The 16,288-nt window shown below is 44.2% G+C and overlaps 1 protein-coding gene across 1 annotated transcript; it reads left to right on the forward strand.

Annotated features, from left to right (window-relative positions):
• The first annotated feature begins 926 nt into the window (after positions 1–926).
• adnpb (activity-dependent neuroprotector homeobox b) lies at positions 927–13,450 on the forward strand. The gene is made up of 4 exons (XM_034695627.1): positions 927–1,624; positions 7,081–7,197; positions 9,201–9,293; positions 9,390–13,450. The coding sequence occupies exons 2-4, from the start codon at positions 7,090–7,092 to the stop codon at positions 12,396–12,398; spliced, it is 3,210 nt and encodes a 1,069-aa protein (XP_034551518.1). The 5' UTR covers positions 927–1,624; positions 7,081–7,089; the 3' UTR covers positions 12,399–13,450.
• The last annotated feature ends 2,838 nt before the right edge of the window (positions 13,451–16,288 follow it).

A 16,288-nucleotide genomic window follows, 5' to 3' on the forward strand; every position in this document is an offset into this window, starting at 1 on the left:
ATAAAGAAAACCTGTAAAACATAAAGCTGGATGTCAGTTGTCTTTCAGTGTATATGTGATGTGATTGTTGGTGGTGTTGGCTACAACACAAGGGGCACCAGTTGAAATCTTGCCTCGGGCAGTGATTCTCAAATGTGGGTACGCGTATCCCTAGGGGTATGTGGGAGTACAGCAAGGGGTACATGACAAATGTAAAAAAAAAAATTTAAATGTTGCTGCACAACAAATTAAAAAAAAGATCAGATTGAAAACATTATCAACATGTTTAATTTGTATTTCAATGCAACATCAAATAGGGCACTATTTCCAAATTGAGCATATTCATTCATTAAATATATTATTTGCCAATCGCTTGGACCAGACAGCCTCCATCTGTTGACGTCAATGGTTCAGCAAGCGATCACATACATTTGCATGCTAATAAAATTGTGGCCAGGAGGATAACAATGGACAGGTGGTTCTAATGCTTCTTGTTTGACAGAAATAAATCGGTGTGCTCCTTGGACCATCAAAAGTTCTAGCTGCCTCAATCTTTAAGTATTTTTGAAAATATTGCACCACAAAGGTATAGAATTTGTGTCATATTTCACTTCAGTGACACTGTAGAACCACATGCATACATTTATTCATGTCATTTTCCCATATTATTTCCTGAGCCATACAAGGGGGTACTTGGCTGGAATTGTTTTTGAAAAGAGGTATACAAGCCAAAAAAGTTTGAGAACCCCTGGCCTAGGGCACCAAGTATGTTAGGGCCGGCTCTGGTTGGTCCACACCCTCTATGTCCACACCACTGACTGAATTGACACTACCTCAGTGGTGCTGTGTCTCAGCACATCTCAGTACATCCAACCCTCCGCAGGGGAGGCGGTGGAGACCAGATGTAGCCAAACTGCGCATGTGCTGACATGTGAAGGCCCCACTCTGGAAGGACGCCCGCTACCGGCCAACACCGGTAATTGCTCTCAGCGCGTTGTTTACCCCTCAGACCTGACACCCTGGAACCAGGGGGTCTGATGCAGGGTTTCAGGATCAAGATCATTTATTTTTATGAGGACATGAAGTTAATTGGCCGAGCTGATTAAGAGACCAATCAAGAGTTTTATTGAGCTCGGGATCTCACAATGAGATTATTTATGCTAATCAAGTAGACGTCACTTCCGCCCCTTTTATTTGCGCCATTTTGGATCGGGCAGCTTCTCGGCTGGATGTGTATTGTCTGTCAGAGAGGAGAAGAGGCAAAGCGTTATCTGCTGCTGGGCACTAATAGGCAGACTTTTGGTCCTTTATTTTGGGTCAGCTTCCCCAACACCGGGACAGAGCTCTGTCCTCAAACACGACCAGGAATGGAGGTTCTGGTTCTCTGATGAGTGTCGGAGGCTTTCTGTTCCCCGACCACAGGGAGGAAGACAGCCCGAGTCGGAGAGGGGGAGTCTGGTTTGGAGGATAGAGAGACGGCCCCGGCTGCCTGGTCCCACATCTACCCAACGACGCCTAGCTGTCACCTGAGAAGATCCAGACCTCTACAGAGAGACCTGACTGGAGGAGAGAGTGTGGACACGTCGGCTCTGTCCCCCTGAAGTGACACCTTTCAGTCAGCCGGAGCTCCTGGATGTGAAAGCAGGTAAAGTTGCTGTCATGAAGCGGGGCTCAGCCGTCAGCCTGCTGGTTAGCTGTAGCTACCTGCGGGGTGTGATGGGTGGAGGTGGAGGAGGACGTGTGAGGGAACTGGTCTCAGTAAATCAGGGGGTTTTAAACAGATTAAATCACATATTGAACACATTCCTCGTGTTAAAGTGAGGAAGAGGAGAGGCTGGGTCCCGAACAGCCCATGTTGTGGGTGCGAGTTAGCTAGCTTAGCTTGCTAGCTTAGCGCGCTGTGTCCCCATTCTTTGTCAGCAGGAGAGAGGAGAGAGGAGCTGCTCCTCTCTCCTCCTCTCTGCTGCCAGAGCCATCCATGGAGAGACTGCCAGATGTTGACCACAGATTAGATCCACCACACCACGCAGATTGAGCTCCAGGAGCAGCTTGTGCAAGCACACGTCTGAAATGATGTGAATATTGAAAGTGCATCCACATTACTGTAGTCTGTTTGTTTATGAGGGGACACAGGACTCACAGGTGGTGCATGAATACACCTGATGTAACCATTTACTGTAGTGTAGTCATTTAAAGCTTCAACCAGGTGACACTGGTTGTGTTTAAAGTGGGAATGGATATATGAGTTGTTAAAATGCACATTAATGTGATCATGTGTACGGATGCACGATATTGGATTTTTTGCCGATATCCGATATACCGATATTTTACAACTCATTGACCTGATACTGTTATTTTTTCCTAACACCTAATTGCAGAGATCATCAATTCTCTTCTGCATTGGAACTAGTGTACAGTGTTCTGGTGATACTCTTATCACATTTGTTATGTAATATTCACTTCTTGTGCAAAATAAGAAATATACTTAATACTTTAAAACTGCATATTTATTTATGACAATTGCTTTCAAACACAATTCTTACAAAAAGATACATCCTACTTAAAACTTGGATGATGCTTTGATATAGTAAGTAAACCTAACCTCTGTTCACAGGGAACATGTGAAAAGTGCACCTGTACAGCAATTAAACCCAAATTGAATAGAATGGTTTCCTCTTTGCCTTAATTAGTCAGCTACATGTCCCTTACAGACTGCTGCTTAAATTCAAATTTAACTTCAAACATGAGCCCATCATGTGTGCAGCAGCCTATTATTTTATTGGTTAATTATATCGGCATGTTGGCCGATGTCCGATTGTAACCTGCCGATAATATGCATCACTAGCCATGATAATCATAATATCATGATACAGCAGGTCTGTGATATCTGAAGAGGTGTACTGTTATCATTTAATGAGACATTATGATACCTGATTGACTGAAGGACACAGAATACACCTTACAGGTAAAGATCAGGACTAATGTCACCAGGGCCACTGAGAGGAGTCATGAAGAAGTGACAGGTTGAGTCAAATTAGGAGGAAAATCTGTATTATTCTTAATTTAAATGTGGCATAAATGATAAAATAATAGTATTGCTCAAGTCAGGAGAACAATCTGTCGCTGCTTTGACTTTATACCATCCCTAGTTGTTACAGGACTTCTTTCGGGTCAGGACGAGTGTCAGATTAACATCAGTCGTCACCATACGTCAACACTCCTCTTCTTTTACAGTTCAGGATAGTGACTACATTGAAAGAACGAACCCCAGAGGACTTGAAGCATCTGAAACTTTGTTTTAATTGGACCTCACCTGAAGCGTTTACCTTTAGAGGTAATGTGTAGATTGACAGAACAGTGTGAAGGCATAATCAGAGTAGACGTGACGTCCCGGTAGTCAGATCATGAGGTGATCTCTGGTTGAAGGTTTGGAGGCCTCTTGTTTTTTCTTCATAGCTTGTATCTGCCAGCAGCCTTTCCTTCCTTTCCTATCCCTTCTCTCCCTCCCTTCTCTCCTACTCAGCCTCTCCTTGGCTTTTTTTCTCTCTCTTCTTTTCTTCCACCACCCCCTCCCCTCCGCGCCTCTCCATCGCCCCCCCTTTCTCTCACCCTTCCATTTTCTCTCTCCCCTACTCAGCCTCTCCCCCTCCTCCTTCCCTCACCCACCCTCCCTCCCTCCCTTCCACTCCTCTAAGCCTGCCTGTCCGACCTCCCTTCCTCCCCCCCATCCCCTCCCCCTTCCACTTCCGTCGCTCTCTCTCTCTCCTCCTCTACTCTGTCCTTACTGTTTTCCTCGCATCTCTCCCCCTCGCTCTCCCTCCTGTACCCTCCCTCCCTCCCTCCCTCTCTCACCCTTCCTCCTGGCTCCCTCACCCACACACTCCCTCACACTCACCCACCCCCCCTCCGCTGAACTCTCATGCTCCTTCTGTCCCTCCCCTTCCAACATGCCTCCCTCGCTCCCTCCCTCCCTCCCTCCCTCCCTCCTCGCCTCCCTTCCTCCCCTCCTCTTCCCTCCCCCTCCTCCACTGCAGACATATTGTAGAGGCTACTGCTGACTCAATAGGAGGCGCCATTCTGTGATGGTATTGCGAGGCAGGGAGAAAAAGGGGGCAGGCAGAGTATAGGGAGGCTTACATAATGGAGCTGCTCTCTAGCGCCATCCAGGAGTAATGAGAGGAAGCAGGAAGGAAAGACAGAGAGGAAGTGGGCAAGGGTGTCTGTCCAGCATATTCACTGAGTGTAGACAGAAAGACTGCAGATGTGGAAGACAAAGAGACGTACAGGTGCGTGGACAGAATCATCTGCTGTTCTTTCAACTCTTCATCACGCCAGCAGCCTTCAGAGCAGCGCGCACGCACAGCTCCAAACTCTGATCTGTGTTCTCTGGGAAGGAGATGGACTGAGATGATCACTGGAAATGTTTGGGACTGTGATGTTGTGACTGAGCCGCCCATATGCCATCATGCATCAGTGACCTTTGACCTCACTACACTGAGCTCTGATTTGAGACTTTGACCAGCCGCTTGGGACTGGAGCTCTGTGATGCTTGTGCAACAATCACGAGTAGGAAGTGCGTTGCCTTGCCATTCCACTTCAACATGTCATGTTCCCGTTTGCATCGTCCCTGATAAAGACAGGAGAATGTCTTTTACAACATTACAAGCGTGTCCTTCATCCGAGCGCAGAGCAGCAAACTGAGTGTCTGCATGCCGAGTCTGTGTATCACCTACCTGGAAACAAGCATGTGGATGGATGAGGCAGGCACAAATTCAATTAAGGCAGCTTTTGAGTCATTATATTCTTGTTAGCAGCGGCACCGACTGGTGCTGATCAACCCAGTGGCTACAAATGGGGACCGTTGATAGAGAGGGATGTACACTGCAATGCATTCTTTTTTTTTAAAGTTTTTGCCTTTATTGGATAGGACAGCTGAAGAGAGACAGGAAGCATGTGGATTAGAGGGTGGGGGAAGACATGCAGGAAATGGTTGCGGCTGGGAGTCAAACTGGCGACCTATGCGATGAGGACCATAGCCTCTGTGTTTGGGGCGCTTGATCCCAATGCTTCTTTTTTTTTTGATAGGATAGCTGAAGAGAGACAGGAAATGTGGGGATTGGAGAGTGGGGGAAGGCCATGCAGGAGATGGTCGAACCGGCGACCTCTGCAACAAGGACTATAGCCTCTGTATGTTGGGCACTTAGACCGCTAGGCCACCAGCACCCCTTCCAAATGCATTCTTTAAGTGTTGTGTGAATCAAGGACTGTACAACACAGTGACCCTTTTCTCAGCTTGGTCCTTTTTGTAGGGAAACTACACCCAAACACAACTTCATATTCTGGATCCATCTGCAGCTTTTGTCAGAATATAGATAATTCTCTTGTGTTTGAAAGTTAAACCATCTTCAGCTGTGTAGGAGGAGTGATTAGTGATTGTCAGATTAGGCATACATGTAATCATAGATGGAAATAGTATATAATTCTACATGTAAATAACACAGCTGTGTGTAAGAGTCACTGACAGAGGGATCCAGCAAAACAGTGCAGGGTTCAAAGATTGAACCAGGCTCAGGGCTGGTTTGTCTTCATGTAGAGTGTATACACAGACCAGATAACCTATGAGGGAGCAGCTTTTTCCCTTTTAGTCTCATAACTCTTTCAACCGAAGAGACAATTACGAGCTGTCAAATGTGTTGTGGTGGCTGAATAAAGCCATACTAACTCTCGCCCATCAGACATCTCAGTCTTAATGCCAGAAACATCTGAAAGCCTGCACTTAATCTGAAAAGACAGTTCACGCCAGCAGAGTAGTGTGTTTCTTTTCTATAAGAGGTTTGATCAAGAGTTTCCTTTTTAGGTGTCAAAGGAACTCGACACTGAGAACATTAACTATACCGATGTGAACCTCCACACTGATGATCAATTACACTCCGTAAACAGTGATGCCAAACACTCGCTGCGTGCCCCCGCTGTGTCCGCGGCTCTATTGTCCCCTCATAGTCATTAATATTGATAAAACACTTAAAACAGATTCTGAGGATGAGCCTGAGCCTGATTGCAGCCAAGATGCTCTTTTTCTTGGTAATTTGTTGATTAATTTAATCAGAGTGTCTTTACCTCGGTGATGAGTTGTATGCTTATCATCTGTGTTATCTGTAACGTTGGAACATGTAGACCTGTACATTTAAATGGTTTGAGATCGTGTGGTAGTGTTGACATAATTCATCAAAAGGGACCTGACTGATGATGCTCAGTTTGAAAGTCTTTTAGTTGTGTATTTCAGGGTTCATGTGGGTGCTTGAAATCCTTGAAAATCCTTGCATTTTAATGTTGTGTTTTCAATGTTTGAAAAATGCGTGAATTTTGGGTCTAAGTGCTTGTAAATGCTTGAAATTGTAGTCATATATATTTCACAATTATCATCGATCAGGGCAGGTTATCACATGACTGCGGTCGGTCGGCGACAAGCCTTGTCTAAAAACATGGTGTCGTGCCTGAGCCGGCGGCCGTGGGGTTGGAGGCTCTCCCGCTGGATACAAAGGCACGGCACTGTGTTTCTCATTGAGACCCGTCACAGACCGACCGCAGTTATGCGGTGACTGGCCCCGAGCTACAACCAACCTGCGAGTGACAGCGGTGCGGCCGCTGCTTGTGTCTGAACATTGAAGGCTTATTAATAACAGGATCAATAACAATATCAATTTGAACAGAAGAAAAGATGAAAAAATGAAACGATTTCTCCTTAGAAAAGCATCAGGCTGACGAGCCCTGTTAAGGTCTTAAAATGACTACAGCTGATATCATTTGGCCCACCCAGTGCAAACCTTCATGCCTCTCTTACTGTATGTCTTGAAAAGTAGTACTTGAAAAGTTTGAAAATTGACCTTAAAAGTCCCTGAAAAGTACTTGAATTTAAACCATGAAAAAAGTGTCCGAACCCTGTAGTTTATACTCATGAAAGCTCTTTGCCTACTTGCCTTAACACCAGCCGAGGTAAGTCAAATGCAGCAAACTGACTTGCAGTGGAGTTAACAGACACCTGTCCAAATACCCCCTCCTTGTGTTGATAACATGTTGTATGTGTCTGTCTTTTCAATCCAGGCGGACAGGATGTTCCAGCTCCCTGTCAATAACCTGGGCAGTCTGCGGAAAGCAAGAAAAAATGTTAAAAAGGTCCTCGGAGACATCGGCTTGGAGTTCTGTCGAGATCACCTAGAGGTGAGCATGCTTAGACGACTGTGGATATGTGTGCATGAAAAATTCATTTCATATTTTTAATACAGTTCTTTGAGATATGAAGACATGGAAATGATAAAATCTTCAATAGTACTATTTGGTATCTGCTTTACATGTAGCTCTAGTATATAGGACATGATTAGGTTTAATTATAAGATCATGGGATGGACGTTGCCTTTGGCTCACCATGAGGCTTAATGATTGAGTAGGAGGGTGTCTTGCAGTGCTTCATTATGTAGATAATGTATTATTATAATCTATAAACTTGACACATACAGCGTAATGTGATTACTTACATCGACATCATGTCTTATTTGGTTATAGTTCATTTTATAACCAAGAAAGATACTCGGACTCAAGAGCAGAAACAGGTTTGGTGGCTGTAGTCTTGAAGAGTGTTCTCTTCATTCTGTCTCAGGTACTAATGTGAGACGGGTTTTAATTTAAGATGTTTTTATTTACACATTAGCACTATGAGCCATAATAAACATGATTATTACAAACAGACGTTTTTAAAGAGATAATAAAATCATTGACGTATTCACAAGGAAGGTAGAAGGCACATTTCCATCTTTAATATATGTGAATAATTCAAACTGGAAAATAAAACACCTGCTTCTGTGCTTTAGACTCATCCATCAGCTTCTGTCTGATGAGCCAGATAACAGAGGATGACTTAGAATATGTGCAGGCCAACACATCTGTTGCTGTTAGCAAGAAGCTCTTATTTTGTGTTCATTTATAGTCAAGTCAAACTTTATTTATTTATATAGCACTTTTAATAAACAACCAAAGTTGGCAAAAGTGCTGTACAAGCTTAAAAACACAATCAATACAAACAGATAGTAATTAAAAAGAATAGATATTAAAAACCCAACAGATAACACAAGAAAAAGCCACAATAAATAAAAGCAAAATAAAATGTTGGAGGTGTTAAAAGCCAATGCAAAGAGTTTTAAGATTTAAAATCCTGAATGTTCTGAGCATGACTTCCATGAGGAGGCTTGGTCACCTCTAGTTTTGAGCCTTGATCTTGGGACATCTAAAAGCACCTATAAGACATGTTTACCTTTATGAACATGTCTTATAGGCTAACAAGGATATGTGTACATATCCTGAACAGTTATGTATTTTGTTTAAATGTAATTAACCTGCAAAGCCTCATCAAGATTAAAACCTCCTTTACTAGAGTGTCCCGGGACTTAGCACAGAGCACTCAGTTGGTGTGCTGCTGCCTCGCTTTGTTACACCCTGTGACTCAAACAAATGCTGGCGAAATAATCAGATTTCCTTTTCATGCATCTGTTAAGCGAGGATCTAAGGGTGCGAGTTTTACTTGGCCTTGTCGCAGCAGTGAATGTAAGCATGTTAGTCCACTTAGCACTGTTGGCTAAGCTCATGCGGTGTCTCTTCCTCCGAATGGCGAAAAAGAAAAGGGGAAGATCCCCCAGAGCTGGAGGGTCCTCTCGTGGCATTTAGATCCACAGTATGGTTGTATCAAGGTCCCAGCAACCTGTCACTGCAGATTCCACTCTGAGCCAGAGCAAAAGCTAAAAGGAGGGAATAATGGTTTTAAGTACACGGTGCATGTGGGGACGTTGTGTCTGACCGCTTTGTCCAAAGGAACTTCTGCTGCAGTAATTCAGCTATTTTTAACAAGTCAGTCTTATGAAAGAACCGAACTGATACTGTTGAATGTTTTCAAAATACATCAAATATTTTTTAATTTGGCATTATTTAAAACATCTGTTAGAAGCAACACTGCTGCATCCACTGTGTCCCCAAAACCAAAATACTGAGATGTGAAATTGTACCTTGACACCTTGACACCTTAATGTTCTATCAAACTTAAGTTAGAAATCTGGACTCTCTTCAAAGCAAGGAAAGTAAACTAATGCCTCCGAATGTTTCCGATGTGTTCTCCTGATTTGATTGAACTGCTTGTTTCACTGTCAAGTAATAATCTCCATTTCCTTGTTGTTTAGGACTACAAAGATTATACCCCTCCAGACGTGTATATAAAGCACACTAACTGGGATGATGTGTGCATGTGGGAACCCTCACATACCAAAGTCCAGGTTTGTGACACACAACACGACACATTTGTCTTATAGTTCTTAAAGTACTCTCAACCATTTGTAAAGTCTAAAACTGTTTTACCTTTATGTCACCAGGAATACAGATCAAAACCATTCTGCTGCACCGGCTGCCTCTTCTCATCCAAGTACTTCTCTGCATACAAGAGCCACTTTCGCAATGTCCACAGCGAGGACTTTGAGAACAACATCCTGCTCAACTGCCCCTACTGCTGTTACAATGGCAACAAAAAGACTCTGGAAACACACATCAAACTTTTCCACATGCCAAATAACGCTGTGCGGCAGGGCGCTGGTGGAATGGTGGCAGGAGCTGGAGGGATCATGATGAAGGATGGGATGCTGAAGAGGACCGGGGACAGTGTGGAACAGGCTGTGTACTACTGCAAGAAGTGCACCTACAGGGACCCTTTGTACAATGTGGTGCGAAAGCACATCTACCGGGAACACTTCCAGCAAGTAGCCCAGCCCTACATTGCAAAACCAGGAGACAAGACAAATGCTCAGAACGGTGGCACAGCAGGAGCAGCAGGGGATACTAAAACAAACAATGTTAACAGTAACCAGATTCACTGCAAGAAGTGTCTGTTTGTTCCAAGGACCTATGAGGCACTTGTTCAACATGTCATTGAGGATCACGAACGCATTGGCTACCAAGTGACTGCCATGATAGGACACACCAGTGTGATAGTCCCCCGCCCCAAACCCATCATCATGAGCCCCCCGAAAACCCTGGGTGACAAAACCATCATTGGGATGGGTCCTAAGGGGGCTGTAATGGCCACTACCAGGACGCCTGGCTCACAGCTGAGTCGAGTTGTCATCCCAACAAAGACGGGCTTCAACTCTAGTCTTTTATCTGGGTTGAAACACGATGCAGTCAGATTAAAAGCAGGGAGCACCCAGCCCTTTTCTATCGGCGGCCAGCAGGTCAGGGTTACTTTACCAGGCAATGCCCAGGTCTCCATGCCCCAGCAGTCACATGCAGCAAAGCAGCTTATTTCTGGTGGCAACCTGCGGAGTCAAGTTGTGGTCAGTGCCTCTTCCTCACTCAAATCCAACCCTCTGGGCTCACGTGTCCAGGCGGCAGCTACTACAGTAGCTTCTGTCACAGCTAAGAAAGGTGGCTCCTCAGTTCTCGGCACATCTTACACACAGAAATGGAAAATCTGCACAATCTGTAACGAGCTCTTCCCAGAGAATGTGTACAGTGCTCATTTTGAGAAGGAGCACAAAGCAGAGAAGGTGCCTGCTGTGGCCAACTACATCATGAAAATCCACAACTTCACCAGCAAGTGTCTCTACTGCAACCGCTATCTCCCCAGTGACACGTTGTTAAACCACATGCTGATCCACGGTCTGTCATGCCCACACTGCCGCGCAACCTTCAATGATGTTGAGAAGATGGTGGCTCACATGAGACTATCCCACCCGGATGAGAGCGTTGGCCCGCGCACAGATTCTCCCTTGACCTTTGACCTCACTCTGCAGCAGGGTAGTCCCAAAAATGTTCAGTTGATTGTCACTACCTACAATATGAAAGATGCCCCGGAGGAGTCTGTGGCATTTCACGCTCAAAACAACAACACCACCTCTGTCCCGTCGGCCTTATCTGCTTCCCTTTTATCAGGAAAGAGGTTAATGCCTCAACATCCACCCAAAGCACCACCTTTAGCGACTGCTGACAGTGCACCAACCAAGAGTCTCCCTCAGGCATCAGTGCCCTACAAGAGGGATGTGGGCAAGACACTTTGTCCTCTCTGTTTCTCAATCCTCAAGGGCCCAATCTCTGACTCACTGGCCCACCATTTGAGAGAGAGGCACCAGGTGATTCAAACAGTCCACCCTGTGGAAAAGAAATTGACCTACAAGTGTATTCACTGCTTGGGGGTTTACACAAGCAACATGACTGCCTCCACCATCACACTTCACTTGGTGCACTGTAGAGGTGTAGGGAAATCTCAGAATGGGCAGGACAGTCGGGTAGCTCATTCTCCTCGTGTCGGCCAGAACCAGAGCAGCTCTCTTAAACGGGCCAGCTTTGATAACTCTGACACAAGCGCACCAAAACGGAGGAGGCCTGGACCTCCTGGGGAACGGGCCCATCCACGAGATTATAACGGTCCATCCTCATACATAGAGAACTCGGATGAACCTGTAACTCTGGCCCTCGACCCCAAAGGACATGAAAACGAGTCGTATGAATCCAGAAAGGCATTTCTGACTCAATATTTCAATCTAGCGCCGTATCCCTCACAGCGGGAGGTAGAGAAGCTAGCAGCCAATCTGTGGCTGTGGAAGTCAGACGTCTCGAGCCACTTTGTCAACAAAAGGAGGAAATGTGTTCAGGAATGCGAAATCCAAAATGCTGACGTGTTGCTTGGGTTCAGTATGCATGAACTCGCAAAAGTAAGACACGAGTTAGCGCTCGCCCAGGACAGCGTGTTAGAAGGCAGAGAGAACAAGAGGCGGACATCTAGAGCACACATGGGGTTGTCAGAGCAGGCTCTACAGAGACATAAAGAGCTTGTTGCTGCTAACGGTGGCGTGGCCCCACCAAGAAAAGGACAGCTTGTTGTGGAAGGTACTAAAGCAACCCAATCTGCCCCCAAACCCAACAGTGCCAGCAGAGACCAAACCAAGACAATCAACAGCACCTTACCACAGAAAATGCCTCTAGACCTTTCTGAGCCCATCGCCATCGACTCTGACAGTGATGAGGAAGAGCAGCAGAGGGATAACGAGGAGCGAGCGGGAGAGGTACATCTCCATGGTAACCAACAGCTTACTGGAGCTAAAGAGAGGAGTGAGTCAAGGACAGGGTCTAAGATAGTTTCAGATCTAGATGATTTGTCAGACGACGACGATGATGACGAGGAGGACGATGATGAAGAGGATGATGATGACGAGGAGGAGGAGGAGGAGGACGAAGGGGGCCATGTAGAGAATGGATTTGTGCTCACAGAAGGGTCAGGAGGACTGGCCGCTAAAGGAAGAGACACTCTGCCCATCATTATTCCTAAGTTTGTACCATCGTCTGCGAGAAGTGGGAGGGACAGAGCCCCGCTGGGCAAACAGCAGGTCTGACCCTTAGAATCCAAAAGACTCACACGGTCAGAGAGACACTTTAAGTCTGATCCATGCCAACAAATCTGCCTCGCTCGAACTGAAGGGTAATGCCTGGTCACACCGGGTGTTTGTGAAGGAGGGAGTAATGAGAGACCTCAATTTGAGTCAACACAAAACAAGCCATCCAATGACATTTACAGGCAGGACTCAACAAGCAGCTAAGGTTGATGTAGAGATTTGTAAACAAAGTTTTAATGCATCTCCTCCAGTGTGAGGGGAGGTGCAGAGACAAAAGTGAAGTTACACCAAACAAATAGAAAGTTTTTTGCCTTCTATATTCTTTATTACATTGAGGTGAGGACTTATTATTGTTGATTCAGCCGCTGAACTTCTAAGAGTGGCTCAAAATATTGACTTGTTGTGAGGTGAAGCTTTTGAGCTATCCATCAATTTTTCCTTCTGCTAAGATGGGTCATGTAAATTTGTACAGTCTTTTAGACGTGTTTGGACACATGTTGCCGTACATGTACCCTTAAATATTTGCTATTACCTATGTGTAAGGTAGCCTCATATGTTCTACATTGGTATGCTTAACGATAGGTGTTGCTTTGGTGGCTGGTATTAATTTTCCATGTTTAAGTTTATTTTTTGACGAAAACTTAGTTTTTTTGCAAAATAATATATCTATATATAAATAAAATAATGGAGTTGATTTGATTTTGCTTTTAACTTGATTAGATTTATTTTTTTAATTTGACTTTTCTATGGTTTGGTTCTGACAGAATACAGGCGCTCCTGGCTCCTTTCATCATCTTTCTGCAGCCTTAAGCTTGCTAGCCTTGACTCTACTGTTCTTGCTCTCTGTTTTCAGTTGAAATAGTTCATTTGCCCCCAAGGCTGGACAGTAACCACAATACTGACATTCACAAAAAGTGAAAGCCTTTTTTTTTTTTCCAAAAAGAGAATTGTGTTCAATATGTGTTCTTTGAATTGTGCATATTTGTTTTGTTTCCATTTTTCACTTACGCATTTATGAACAATAAAGTGCTGTAATTGTGCTTCTCACTGAACTTATGACCACACCGGTTTCTTTGTTCAGAGTAAGGAACAGGAAGGTTGTGCCCAAATTACTCTGGATACTTAATGCAATGCAACTATGGGGCGAGCTTGGAGTGTAGGTGTTTTGTAAATCTGCAAGTGACCGAGTTTAAACTTGCCTTTAAAAAATGTGCAATATGCTCTTGTGATTGAAACTTGTCAACTGTGTCAAAAGTTTGCGAGAGGTCCCGGGTTCAAATCCCGGACAAGCCCCCATTTTTTACGTCCCGCCTCAGAGGACGCAACGAAAAACGGGAGAGGAGACGAGAGATATGCAAAATAATTATACATTTATTATAAGGGTGCCTAAATAAAAGCAAACAGGAGCACTGCGCCGGGTTGCCCACACGGGATGAGAGCCGAGGTGTGATCAGAGAGAGGGCCACATGCCAACTGGGAGAGCCTTTATGATGACTGGCACACCTGACCCAGGTGTGGCTCATCACCTTCACCACCCAGACCTGAAAGACACAATCAATCAGCAACACAGGCACACCTAGTGGTGTGGAGGGGTCGTCACAGGGGACAGCAAGATCTTTTAAAGGTGACATATCACGCTTTTTTCATCAATATATATTGGTCTAAGAGGTCCCCAAAACATGTCTTTAAAGTCAGCAGGACCTTTCTGAAGGATTGGTCACAGATTCTGTGTTTCTTGTTGTTTTATTTGTCAGTATGTCGACGTGTGTCTTGGTACACAGCTATAGCTACAGCTATGAACATGTAGCTATGTGGCTATGCTAATTAGCTCTAGCACTTATCCATGACAAATAAAAATCATCCACTAGATCTTCAAATCTGCAGTCTAGCATGCCTCCCTCCTAAGCTCCTTGTTAGCACACATTTGTGCAGGTAATGAAAAACGGAGGGGGGATTCAGTATTATTTTATACAGTCTATGGGCTGAACAAGCTCCGAGCTCTGACAGAGCACTTTGCAGCATTTAGCAAGTTACAGTGGCAAGGACAAACTTCCTTTAACAGGCAGAAACCTCCAGCAGGACCAGACTCATGTTAGACACACATCTGCTGAGACCAAGATGGGGTATAAGGATTCATTGTCCTGAAAGGATGAATAAGCTAAACTGACTCACAGCAGATTTTTAGTCTTTGAACTCACCTTTAGTAAATGCCAAATCCAGGCCACCAGCCTTAACGTTTGGTAATTAACATCAGGCAGAGAAGATCTCATTTGATTTCCTGTTTTCCTGCGTTCATTATTTTAATTGATTTGTATGGTTAAGTCATTCACGGGCAAAGTCTATAGGCAACATTAAATTGTGATGATCTCATTTATTGTGTAAAAAAGTAAAGCATGTAAGCGCCATGTGTGAAAAAGATAATTTTCCCCAAGTTAATTGAATCTTATTTTAGGAACACACAAAATTGGAGAATTGAATATTTAATTTACCAATCAGGTGTGAAGTATCTTAACATATCCCTATCCATCCCCACATCTTAATGAGATTTTAAATTGCTTTGTAATTTCAGAATACGTTGGGGAATATCAACTCAGGAAGGGACTTATTCCAACTTCTTTGGATTTTTAAAAGAAATGAAAATAATCTCATCACATTGCATTGTGGAGGATGTAAAGGAACAGGTTAAGAGTCTCCACAGAGGAGTGCCTTTGAGTAACCAGAAATCATTCTTGGTAAATCTAGCAATCTAAATTGAGTTGCAACTGGTGCACAATTTTTTTTGAATGCATGATAAAGCTACATTAGCATATTTAGAAACAGGAATTATAGGAGTCACAACACAATCATGAAAACTCAAAGGACTTAGCCCTCGCTCCTGTCTGAAACAGTATGTGAAGGCCCCAAAGATATACCCAAGTGGGGTCCACCCCAAGTTCATTTGCCATAAAGACCCCACTGTCAATGGCCTAGAGCAGGGTCGCCCAAACTTTTCAGTCCGCGACCCCAAAAACATAGGTGCCAAAGACTCGCGACCCCCATTGTCCCTTGAAGTGGTTTAATGTGGCCTCATTTGGGTGGTCTGCAGAAAATTAGCCTAGCTCAATGAGCCTGTGCCATTATGAATTAACCTACTGCGACTGATGCTTTTGATAATTAACTGTTCACTAACCCTAAACTTAGGAGTCATCTGACAACAAAGAAAGGCAGAAAACTCAATTTTCAAGTTTTTATTTCAAATTTAGATACTATTTTTATCAATATTTTTTTACTATAATGGGTGAAATGTACTATTTTTAGATAACTTTAAAAAAAAAATCTGGAAGACATCCCATGACCCACCATTTGTGTCTTGCAACCCACACTTTGGGAACCCCTGACCTAGAGAGGTAGATGAAGGACACTTGTTGGGCTCATTTAAAATGGACTGGCCCACTTAGGGTCATCTAGTGCCCATCTTTTAATCCTATTTCTTTGCCTTCCTCTAGTCTATGGAGAGTCTTGTTTACCAATTTGGGCTTCCACACCTGCCCACCTGTAAGTCTCCTGTTAGACTAGGAGGAGGACTATTCTCTGTAAAACCCTAGAGATGATTGTGTGTGAAAATCCCAGTAGTTCAGCAGTTTCTGAAATACTCAGACCAGCCCATCTTTCACCAACAACCATGCCACGTTTAAAGTCACTTAAACCCCTTTCTTTCCCATTCCATTCTGATGCTTGGTTTGAACTTCAGCAAGTAGTCTTGACCACGTCTACATGCCTAAATGCATGGAGTTGCGACCATGTGATTGGCTGATTAGCTATTTGTGTTAACAAGCATTTGAACAGGTGTACATAATAAAGTGGCCGGTGAGTGTATTCCTTATTTAAAGGTGTTAAAGGGGTGCTTCCAT

This window comes from Notolabrus celidotus, chromosome 11 (assembly GCF_009762535.1).
Source record: "Notolabrus celidotus isolate fNotCel1 chromosome 11, fNotCel1.pri, whole genome shotgun sequence".
Lineage (NCBI taxonomy): Eukaryota > Metazoa > Chordata > Actinopteri > Labriformes > Labridae > Notolabrus > Notolabrus celidotus.

Bases quoted from the DNA above. Each gene is read 5' to 3' on its own strand.
- adnpb (XM_034695627.1), top strand. From the start codon at position 7,090: ATGTTCCAGCTCCCTGTCAATAACCTGGGCAGTCTGCGGAAAGCAAGA. The intron at 7,198-9,200 runs GTGAGCATGCTT...CTTGTTGTTTAG, and splicing joins TCTGTCGAGATCACCTAGAG to GACTACAAAGATTATACCCC. The intron at 9,294-9,389 runs GTTTGTGACACA...TTATGTCACCAG, and splicing joins CCTCACATACCAAAGTCCAG to GAATACAGATCAAAACCATT.